The 11,360-nt window shown below is 39.5% G+C and overlaps 1 protein-coding gene and 1 long non-coding RNA gene across 4 annotated transcripts; both read left to right on the forward strand.

The window, feature by feature from the left end:
- Positions 1-5,565: 5,565 nt before the first annotated feature.
- On the forward strand, positions 5,566-5,924 carry LOC122053817. 2 transcript variants are annotated; one of them, XR_006132378.1, is made up of 2 exons: positions 5,566-5,640; positions 5,759-5,924. It is a non-coding gene; the product is annotated as an uncharacterized LOC122053817 (long non-coding RNA). The 2 variants fall into 2 exon arrangements; XR_006132376.1 differs by having other exon boundaries at positions 5,572-5,640; positions 5,749-5,924.
- Positions 5,925-6,300: 376 nt separating this feature from the next.
- LOC122053816 (pentatricopeptide repeat-containing protein At4g16470-like) lies at positions 6,301-7,018 on the forward strand. 2 transcript variants are annotated; one of them, XM_042615769.1, is made up of 2 exons: positions 6,301-6,706; positions 6,801-7,018. In XM_042615769.1, exons 1-2 carry the CDS (start codon positions 6,317-6,319, stop codon positions 6,828-6,830), a joined length of 420 nt encoding a protein of 139 aa, XP_042471703.1. In that variant the 5' UTR covers positions 6,301-6,316; the 3' UTR covers positions 6,831-7,018. The 2 variants fall into 2 exon arrangements, with proteins under 2 accessions (XP_042471703.1, XP_042471704.1); XM_042615770.1 differs by having other exon boundaries at positions 6,804-7,018.
- Positions 7,019-11,360: the final 4,342 nt, after the last annotated feature.

The following is an 11,360-nucleotide window of genomic DNA, read 5'->3' on the forward strand; positions in this document are numbered from 1 at the left end:
CCTTACCATGGCCGAAACATTAAAAGTGATGTTCATGAGTTTCTATCAACATACAAGCATGCAACTCTTTAAGAAACTCTATATTCTATCATATAAACATGGTAAGTTTAAATTCAAAGTATTCCTAACCCTAAACCCTTCCTTGGCCGAAACTTGTGAGTGGGGTACTTTTGGTTCCAAGTAACCTTCAAGTATGAAAACAATAATGGATCCTTAACCATTTATTTAGAGGGTTTTGTGCAAGTTAGGTAAACAAAAAAATTCCCTAGCCCTTATAAAACCTTTTTGGCCGAAACTCTATGGTTAGGTACATCTCTAATCCAGCATCACATATATATAAAAATATGAGAGAAAACCTTTTTACAAAGCATAGAAAAATTATCATGAATCAAGGCTTATATTAAACATTCCTAGGATCAACAAGTCCTTTCTTTGGCCGAATTTTCACAACTTTGTTTCTAGGTTTTAAAATCCTCATAAAATCCAAAAACACATTAAAACCACTTGTACCACAGGTGAGAGGATACTTACATCCTTTTCGCTTGTGGTTCTAAAGTGTGGTGATGGAAGAAAGGGTCTCTTCTTCTTGTTCTCCTCCTTTGATTTCCCTTGGTAGCCTTCCTTGTATCCTAGGAGGAACCTTGTTTTGGGGGCCGAAAATGGAGGAGAGGGGGCTGAGGCTCTCAGTGATGGAGAGGAGAGAATGAGAGAAATGAGAGAAAAAATAAAAATCTTCTCTTTACATGCTCCCTTTTATGTTAAGGGGAAAGAGGTAGCAAAATTGGTTTTTGCTTTCCTTCTCCCTTAGCCCCTTTTTTTCCATTTTCTTTTTATTTTATTTATTTATTTGTTCTCATCATTCATGATGAAACAAGGGGGAATGAATCCCCTTAATTTTCCTCTTTAAGTCACGGCAAAGGGAGAGGAAGAGGGAGAGAAAAGAAGGAAGGCGAGTTGTCTTTCTCTTGCTCTTTTCTTGCTTTCTTTTGGCTAGCTTTTACTCTCATCCTTATCATGAGTTTCCCTCCTTTGCTATCAATATTTCATTCCTATCCCAACTGGTTATTACCCATTAATCCTATCATTTACATCATGAGAGGTTCAAGGTTCAATCCTTGACCACTCCCTATTCTTATTTCTTTTTATTTCTTTTTGGTTCAACATTCTACTAATATTTTTCTAAGGCAAATTCATCATTCTCATATTTATCTTAAAAGCTTAGTGGGTGTTACAGTACCCTGTACCTCTAGCGCGTCTCGATTTAACAATTGGTATCAGAGCCAACCTCCAGGGTTTGAAGACATAGACTACCCTAACCATGTATTTAAATTAAAAAAGGCATTATATGGACTAAAACAAGCCCCTAGAGCATGGTATGAAAGAATATCTAATTACTTAATATCCAAAGACTTTAACCAAGGATAAATCGATCCGACCTTGTTCGTGAAAACTATAGAAAAAGATATCTTTATAGCCCAAATCTATGTTGACGACATAATCTTTGGCTCAACTAACTCAAAATTCTTAAAAGAATTTGTCAAATTAATGGAAAGTGAATTTGAAATGAGTATGGTTGGGGAACTCAACTTTTTCTTAGGCTTACAAATAAAACAAACCAAAGATGGAATCTACATTTATCAAACTAAATATGCTAAGGAGTTAATTAAAAAATTCTGTATGGAAAATTCAAAAATTATAAATACTCCAATGGCAACCAACATAAACATTGACTCTGACCCTGAAGGAAAACCAGTTGACCCAAAATACTATAGGAGTGCCATAGGTAGTTTACTTTATCTAACTGCAAGTCGACCCGACATATTGTTTGCAGTAGGTATGTGCGCAAGATACCAATCCTGTGCAAAAGAGTCACACCTAACATATGTTAAAAGAATACTTAGGTATAGTAAAGGAACTTTAAATGTAGGACTCTGGTATCCAAGAACTTGCACCTTTGACCTTTATGGCTATTCTAATTCAGACTATGCTGGGTGCAAATTAGATAGGAAAAGTGCAAGTGGTAGCTGCCAGATTCTAGGTCAGTGCCTAGTAAGTTGGTCAAGCAGAAAGCAACATTGTGTTGCTCTATCCACTACAGAAGCTGAATACATAGCCCTAGGAGAATGTGCATCTCAATTATTATGGATTATGCATACATTAAAAGATTATCAACTAGAATATAAAAATACAAAAATCTTTATTGATAATATCAGCTCAATTAATCTAACCAAAAATCCTATTCACTATTCTAGGACTAAACACATAGAGGTAAAACACCATTTTGTAAGGGATCACGTAACTAAAGGTGAAATTGCACTCAACCATGTTGAGTCCAAATCAAACCTAGCTGACATCTTTACAAATCCCTTACCTGAACTTGAGTTCAGTGCACTTAGAAGGCAAATAGGAATGTGTTGGGTAGAGTAGGTGTCTTATCTTATTTTTAGTATCATTCTTCAAATTCTAGGAAAAATAAATTTCAAAATTCCCAATTTCCTAGATTTTTCAAAATTCTGGAATTAGCCTAAGCATTTCCCCTAGAAATCATGTTCCCCTAGAATTAAGCCAGAGCATCTCACAATCACCTAGGCTTACCTTGATTGTGTTTGAAAAACATAGAACGGCGTGAGATGCATAGGGTACAGCCTGGACTCAAGAATGCTTATATCAGTGCATCGATATGAGTCTGGGCGTTAAATACGCAATATACATTAATCAAGTTGAGTCTTCCAGCTCTAGTCAAATCTAACTGGACCAAATCAACTTGACTTGACTAACCATGTGAAAGTTGTTGCCCCATAGGCAGTCAGCAAGTAGCTAAAAGTTAGACAGTTGGTAAAAAGACACTCAGTTTTCTGATTAAGCATGTTTTGATCATTAGGGCTCTGATACCTAGTAAGTTTATTGAATATGACTCATGCTTGGACTAACCTAAACCAAATTTAAATATTGTTCAAACTTAAGTTTACTATTAACCCAAGTTTTCAAATTCAATACTTTTAAAGAGCTAAGCTAAGCTATGATCTTAATGTTCAAATCCTTGTTGAGCCTAGAGTTATGATCCTAATCTAACATTATAAATTCCTACAGAGATTTTTAAAAAAAAAAAAAACTTAAGTTATTACCTCCAAAAAAAATTAAAAAACAACTTTTCTCCTAGCTTTTAAAATCTATCAAAAAGATACATCTTTTCACTTAGCTATAAATAAGAAATGAATGTTAAATTATTCAAAAGTCTATTATTGCTTATTTTTCTTTGATATATGGCAAAGGGGGAGAGTAGCAAAATGCAAATGTAAAATTCAAATTTAAATTAATATAAAAGGGGGAGCAATAGTTAAGGGGGAGCCTATAGTTTATTTTAGCAAATTTGCTTTGGTTAATGTGTTCATCTATACTTAGCAAATTTGCCTGTGTTAAAAATGGTTATCTATTCGTTTGTTTACATAACATTGAATTTGAGTTGTCATAATCAAAAAGGGGGAGATTGTTGGTGCGGGAAGCATCCGACGATCGAACTCGTGTTTTGATAATGGCAAAGGATTCAAAGTTAAGGTGTATTGTATTCTAACAAGTCTACTTGAGGATTTCAGGAAAGTCCTAGCTGCGGTTAGGCAAAGGGAAAATCCCTAGGGGGTGGTAACCCTAGGTCATAGGGGGTGGTAACCCTATGCGGAAAGTCTTGGCAGGTCGATGACTTCAGGCAAAAAGTCCTAGGGGGTTGTAACCCTAGGTGGAAAGTCCTGGTGTCGCGAACCAGGTGAAAGACTGGACTAGCCGGGAAGCGGATGTCCAGCAGAAAGTCCGGAAGCGTCGAGTGCTGAGCAAAAGTCCAATCGATCTGGAGGATCATACTGGCAACAGGTAAATCTCCTGAGTGGAGTAGGTGAGGGCGCGTTCCCCGTAGAGGGAACAGTAGGCGTCGGGTCGACCTAGGATTTCCGGTTGGAAACCCGAAGTCAGACTCGGACAGTCCGAAGACTGTCAATACTTCATTTGTCATATTTATTATATTATGTGCTAACTTTGTGCTGCAGGATAGTGTTTGGGACTAACGTATCTTGCAGGTGCAAAGAAGCAACCTAAAGCCTCGGATGAACAGTGTCCGAGGCGCCTTCATGGAGCTTGGAGGCACCTCGGGTGCAAGGCTGGAGTTGGCTGCGAGAAACAGTAGAAGGCGCCTTGAACAGATGAAGGCGCCCTGTGAACAGTGGAAGGTGCCTTGAATCTGTGATAAGATTCGACCAGTTCGCTCCTCATCTCCGCGACTGACTCGGCCTACTCAAGGCGCCTTGGGTAGCATTCAAGGCACCTTGAACACTATTTATAAGGGGGTTCGACCAGCAGCTTTGTTCAATGAATTCCAAGTCTTCTCTCTTCAACGTGCTGCTTCGAAAGACTCCCGGAAGTGCTGCTACAAGTCTCCGACGACCCAGAGCACCAAGATTTCTCTTTTCATCGTCGGTATAGATTTCTTTTATTGCATTTCTTGTAATACTTAGTTTGTAATAATCGAGCTTATAGTTGTTGCCCACCGGAAGCGATCAAGGATCGCGGGCCTTCGAGTAGGGGTCGCCTTAGGCTCCGAACGAAGTAAAAATCTCTTGCGTCTTTGAGTGTTTGTTTTTATTCCACTGCATTAACTCTTACGCTTTTTACGATTCCGATATGAACGAAATAGCACTACAAGAAAATTGGGATTTAACAACACTTGAAAGACAACGTTTTTTTTAAAAAGCGTTGTCTTTTTTTTTTACAATGCTTTTAGTGAAAAGCGTTGTTTATCTCTTTGTTTTCTTACTAATAGACAACGTTTTTTTAAAAACTATTGTCTATTACTGATTTTTATAGGTCAAAGACAATGTTGTCTATTAGCAATTTTTTAGTATCTATGACAACAATTTTTAAAAAGCGTTGTCTATTGTCAAGTTTTCATCTAAATTTGGGATGATATGAAGCGTTGGATAAGAAGTAGAAAAACCCTAGATTTCACTCGGCGCCACTTATCTCCCGAATACCCCCCGAACCCCTCTCACGCGTCTTCGATCTCCTCCAGAACCCCTCTCACACAAACCTCATCTCACACCCTCTCCGGCGAACTCTTCCATGAACCTCCCCCTCCTAACTCCTCTTTGCCAAATGAAGCCAAGCGACATTTCCTTTCCGGCATATAGGCAAGAGAACGTGTTCCTAGGGGCACTCACCGTGAGGGAAACCATCACCTACTTGGCCCACCTGCGACTTCCGACTGCAGGCAAGAGGGAGGCAGAGATGGCAGCAGTGGTGAAGGTGGTGGAGGTGACGATCCTTAAGATGGAGCTACAGGAGTGCGCAGACCGGTTGATCGGGAACTAGCACATGAGGGGGATCAACGGCGGGGAGAAGAAGAGACTGAGCATTGCGCTGGAGATCATGACACGGCCGTGACTCCTCTTCCTCGACGAGCCCACCACCGGGCTCGATAACGCAGTCGCCTTCTTCGTGGTGGAGACGCTGAAGCACATCGTGGTGGACAACAATAAGACCATTGTCTCCTCCATCCACCATCCCAGCAGCGAGGTCTTTAGCCTCTTCGATGACCTCTGCCTCTGATTTGGCGGAGAGGTCGTCCTCTTTGGAGATGCTAAGTTGGCTACCCAGGTAACACTTTTAACAAATATCGTCGTTCAAGGAGAGGGGATGATCGCAGTGATTGAATTATTGATCTATAACTTGAGGAAAGATCTAAACTCTGATTTGGTGTTGTAGTTTTTCGCAGATGTTCGAATTTTTTTGACATTTTCCCCTCAATCTCGCTCTTGCTTTCGTTTGGAAGTTGAGCGCTAAAGATGATCAGATCGCCCTGAATGGTTAAATATGTTCTGTGCGATTTCTAAAGGATTGTTGGTAGTTGCTCGTTTTTTAACGTGAAATTATCTTATGTAGGCTGTGATTGTTGAAGATAGGATAACACGCGCTTGTAATCAACGCTTTCGATGTCGACGACTTTCGAACCGCTTCCTCCCTCTTCTCCGCCATGCGCCATCAAGGCGACGCCAACCTCAACCATTACACGCTTCCCCTCCTCAACTGTGCCTCGGAGAATCAGATTAAGCTCTGAGAAACCTTCCATTCACTCGCTATCAGGATTGGTCTCGCAGGTGATGTCTATTTGTGCAACACCATGATGGAGGTGTACGCTAGGAATGGTCGAGTCCCCTTGGCCCGCCGGCTGTTCGAAGAAATGCCTCTTAGGGATGTGGTAACTTGGACGTCCTTATTATCCAGCTATGTTAGCGCGGGAGACTCTCCCGAGGCCTTCCACTTGTTCTGCTAAATGCGAGCGGAGGGTCTTGAGGTGAATCAAGTCACAATGGCGGTCTTGCTTCGAGCATGCTATGGTTCCGAAGACAAGGTCGCAGGGTGCCAACTACAAGCATTTGCGAACAAGGCAGGCCTCCAAAGTCATGAGTTGCTTCAAAATTCAATTTTGAGCATGTTCAGTAGATTGGCTTGCTTCAAAGAGGTCATGAAGTTTGTCATCATTCAAAACAGGAGCATTGCCTCTTGGAATATCCTCCTATCATCCTACTCTTTCATAGGGGATGTTTCCAGAGTAGTCAAGTGCTATAGGAAGATGAGACTAGAGGTGACTCCTAGCAATGAGACTCTAACTTTGCCCATCTCTGCATTCGCCAAGTGTGAGCATCTCCCTGGTGGAAGAGAGGTACATTGCAATGCCATCAAAACTTGACAGATTGACTCAGTTCTACGTGCCACTCTCGTCGATTTCTATACTAAATGTGGTGAATTAAAATCAGCAGTCATGTTGCATGATGAATGCCAAGTGAAGAGCAACACCATATGGAGCATCATGATGTGGGGCCTTATTCAGAATGGTGAGTTCTTGGAAGCTGTCAACGTGTTTGAAAGAATGCAAAAGTCTGTAATTAAGCCTTGTAAGGATGCTCTAAGGGCCTTAGTTGTCGCATATACTAACTTGGGAGCTTTGTTGTTGGGTAGAGGAGTTCATAATCTTATGTAGGCTGTGATTGTGTAAATAGAATTTTTTTTGTAAATATTATAGTTTTTGTAAACATTCGAATTTACTATTGTGGTAAAAGAAAAATAATCATTTTTTAAATATAAAAATAATAATTTTGTAAATAGATTTTTGTTTATTTTAAAAAGACAACGCTTTTAAAGCATTGTAAAAGTATTGTTGTTTGCAAAAAATAACAACGCTTTTAAAGCGTTGTAATAATGTTGTTTTTGAAAAAAAACAACAACGCTTTTAAAACGTTGCAAAAGCGTTGTCATTGCTACAAACGACAACACTTTTAAAGTGTTGTCATTGAGCAGACTTTTAACAACAGTGCTTTTAACAACGCTTTTTCAGGCATATAGACAACGCTTTTAAAGCGTTGTCTATCAACTTTTTTCTTGTAGTGTAGCCGCGAGCGCTATTCAACCCCCCCCTCTAGCGCGTCTCGATCCAACAGACCCCTGTATACAGCAAATGCACAAAAGCAGATCTCCGAACAAAAAAAGTAAATATGCTAAAAGGAAAGCTGGAAGTACGAAAATGCATAGATAAAGCATGCTCAAAGTATGTGAATGTGCGTCTAAACATGCTAAACAAGAGTATGCAATCTACGGATATCACACCCCTAGATTTAAACCTTTGCTTGTCCTCAAGCAAAATGTCGTAATCTAAATTCATATGTTTTACAATGCTCTCATATCCCTAATGCATTCTCCTAAATCTATCAAAAAGTTTTATTAACAAGCATGATCATGGAAACAAGTTAAGTATGGCGTAAGCATAAGTCTCTTGTACACAGTGCAAGGTAACTCAAAACTCTTCAAGTTTCAATCTATGTCCTAGTCAAGTCGTCATCAAATTTGAATTCCTAATATTTCCGGTGATAGACAAGTAACCAGTGATAGGCAATTACTTGCCACACACTTGGTTCATATTTCGTAATCAACCCAAGGTCTCAAAGGCGTGCTCAATCTCAAGAGAAGCTAAGCAGTCATTTCCCCAATAACCTAACTCGGTCTCAAAGGGGTGACTTGCAAGATTCCACTCATGACAACTATTTTTTATATCCCTTATTCAATTTTTTTTTGCTTTTTTCACTCTATTTTCTTCATAAGTATTTGCATTGTGCAAAACTTATTTACAAATGTACTTTTAGCATAAATGTTGGGATATTTTGATTTTTTTTCAAATGAGCTTATATGATTTAAGCCTCATCTAGTAACCAAAATGAAGTTTTAAAAATCACCATGAAAACCAAGTACTAAGAAAACAAGATGAATCATGACTATTTCAATGATATTAACCATTCAAGCTCAAGTATAGTGAAGTGAAGGTAAGATCCTTAAGGTCAAGCCAAAACTAAAACTCATCTCCATAAGATACTTAGCTTTTTTCATGCTACTTAAGATAAAGAAAAGAGGTACATTAAGCATACTACTAGCATCATTTGAAACATCATGAATCTAGATAATGAACGTGCTAACATTTAATCTTGAAGACAAGAAAGCATATAAGTGAAGTTTTGATGTTCCCAAGATGTATGACACAAAGTTTTCAAAAGATAGTCAAGTGACTATCAAAAATCAAGCAATCAAAGCAAGAACAAATACAAAACAAAAAACTAAACATGCAGAAAACAAGTAAAAACTGAAAACTAATGCATAAAGAAATCGAAAAAATTTCAGGTTATTAACACCCCCCAGACTTAAACTTTTCATCATCCCGATGAAATTAATATGGTGGAGGAAGTGGAGGTGGACGAGGGAAAGGAGGCCTAGGCCTATGAGGTTGGCCAATGGGAAAACTAGGAAAACCTAGAGTTTCGCTCAGGATTATTTGATACTCAAACAAAGAATCAACTTGTTGGCTAGTGACACTCATGCTCTGCATAAAATCTCTCATTCTAGCCTGATTAGTATCATAATCCTGGACAAATTCAGCCACTTGACCTTGAAAATTTCTCGTGAACTGAAAGTAATTTTGTACTTCTCTAAACTGGTCATTTGATAAAGAGAAACAACCTTCCAACATTGCTCGTTGGGCATTTTGCTTCTCATGAAGTGAGTCTAAAGATGCACGAAAATCTGAAAAGTCAAATCTGGAGGGACCCATACCATAGGCAAAAGAATGCCTAGTAGGATCCGAATGACCAGAGAGTTGTGGGTATCCAAATGTCGAGGGCTCAATGTGTGGCTCTGTATCTCCGGATATGGAAGGAACATTCTCGGGGTCTAAATCAATGATTACCCAATTAGCTGGGTTGCGAACTGAAGTTCGATTAGGACAAGGAAGAGGTAAAAGAAAATCATTCCTCTTAGGAAATGTAAGACCATTCTCATCCCGAACAATCATTTTCATAGCAAGACATACATCCATGTCGATCATATCATTGCCATGAATAACTTCCAACCCATCTAAATCAAGTTCCAAGTTAATGGCTATTTGACTAATCAAACCACCAAGAACTATTGATCCCGAAGATGCCCTCGTAGCTCTCACTAAGGTTTGGAAAAAATAAAAATCGGAATCAAAATCAACCTTATGTAACATAGCCCATAGAGAATAAAGTTCTACTTTCTTAACGACTCCATCACTTTCCCCTCTACCAAAAATAGTTTTGCTCATGACTCGATGTAGATATATAAAAAGAGGGTTTTGCATGTGAGAAGCCTTGGCTCTAGAGGGCTCATAGGGTTGATCTAATCTGGTGATCGAACTCTAAAAATTGTTCCAATTAAACCTAGAATCAAACCTCCGAGAGCTATCGGAAGACAATTTAAAACAAGTGTTAAAGTCACTAAATGTCCATTGAAATTCTTGACTCATTAATCTAAAAGTTATCTTGCCAACATAATCATCCTCATTGGCAAAATGGGCATCTAGTGAACTTAGAAACTCCAAAATAAGGCGAGAATAAGTAGGTAGATGTGTGTACAAAATATCACTCCAATCTAAGAACTCAATCATCCAATCTATATCATCTCTAATTCCAATCATATCTAAAACGGTTGGGTCCATATACTTAGTGCACACGATCTTTCTATTGACAAGAATTGCAAATCTAGTTATTTGATCATCATTTCTAAACACGATATTGAATTCGTTGTCATTACCTTCGTCGCGTGAGGTCCTCTTTCCTTTGCCTTTCACCGGTTGTTTCCCTTTATCTTTGGTTGGCTCCTTCCCTTTGTCTCCACTAGATCCACCACCCCCCTTGCGAAGTCTCTTCAGAATGTTGGACATATTGTCAAGTTTGAGTGAGGAAGGGTACTGTTTATGATTAGAGAAGCTAGATCTTGAAGAAATAGATCTTGAAGAATAAGATCTTAGGGATATGAAAGTGGAGATCTTGAGTCTAAGAGAAAAGAAAAATCTAGATCTAGATGAAGTTTGTGGAAAAGAAAGAGTTTTAGATCTGAGAAGATTTAGAGAAAAGATTGAAGAAGAAAGGAGATTTGGAGAGAAGAGGGTGTTGAGATGAGGGGGGTGTGTAGTGGACACGGCTTAAATCTGGTCGTGTATAGGAGACACGGCCTGAACAGTTTTCTCCACACGGGCCGTGTAGATCTACACGGCCCCTCCCTTCTCCCTCTCGAGTTGATTCACACGGCTGTGCCAATTGGCACGGCCGTAACCTTCTTCTCCTCGGCTATCCTTGCATGGCCGTGTCTGGGACACGGCTTCACCCATTTCTTCCTCTGAAATTAGCACACGGCCATGTCGGATGACATGACCAGTGCATGCTCCTCCTCTGGAGTCTTCACACGGTCGTGTCTGGGATACGGCCATGCACCTTTTCTTCTCTGGGGACTCTACATGGTCGTGTCATGTAGACACGGCCAGAGCATCTCCCTTCTCTATAGCATATGTCTGGCCGTGTATAGCACACGACCATGCTCTGTTTTGCTCCACTTGATATTCAACTCCTATCTTGCTCCTCTAACACTTCTATGCCCATGAAGAAGTCATGGCCAGCTAATGGTAGTGAAATTTAACCTGAAAACCAAACTGGAAATAAAGTAAAAACACTACTAATGAAAAAAATAGAAACATAAAATGCACTAACTAAAAGAACCTTTGGATTACCTCCCAAGAAGCGCTTGTTTAGGGTCTTTAACTCGACCAATCTTAATCACTCTTCTCTTTTTCTAGCCCTTGGAGGGCAGACATATTTGTCATTTTTGTTGGGAGGTCTTCTCCCAACATCTTCCAACATAATATTTTCCCCATTTGGTGGCCTCCCATGAGGATGGAAATTTCGTTCCTCAAGTTTGTAAATGCTTGCCCTACTACAAGCATTCAAAAGAGAAGAGACATGGTTAGAGGCATTAGAAAA

This window comes from Zingiber officinale, chromosome 3A (genome assembly GCF_018446385.1).
Source record: "Zingiber officinale cultivar Zhangliang chromosome 3A, Zo_v1.1, whole genome shotgun sequence".
In the NCBI taxonomy this organism is placed as follows: Eukaryota; Viridiplantae; Streptophyta; class Magnoliopsida; order Zingiberales; family Zingiberaceae; genus Zingiber; species Zingiber officinale.

What these genes read in the sequence shown, in the direction of transcription:
- LOC122053816 (XM_042615769.1), top strand. Translation starts at nt 6,317, where the DNA reads ATGCGAGCGGAGGGTCTTGAGGTGAATCAAGTCACAATGGCGGTCTTG. An exon ending in ATCTCCCTGGTGGAAGAGAG is followed by an intron (nt 6,707 to 6,800) that starts GTACATTGCAAT and finishes AATTAAAATCAG; the next exon opens with CAGTCATGTTGCATGATGAA.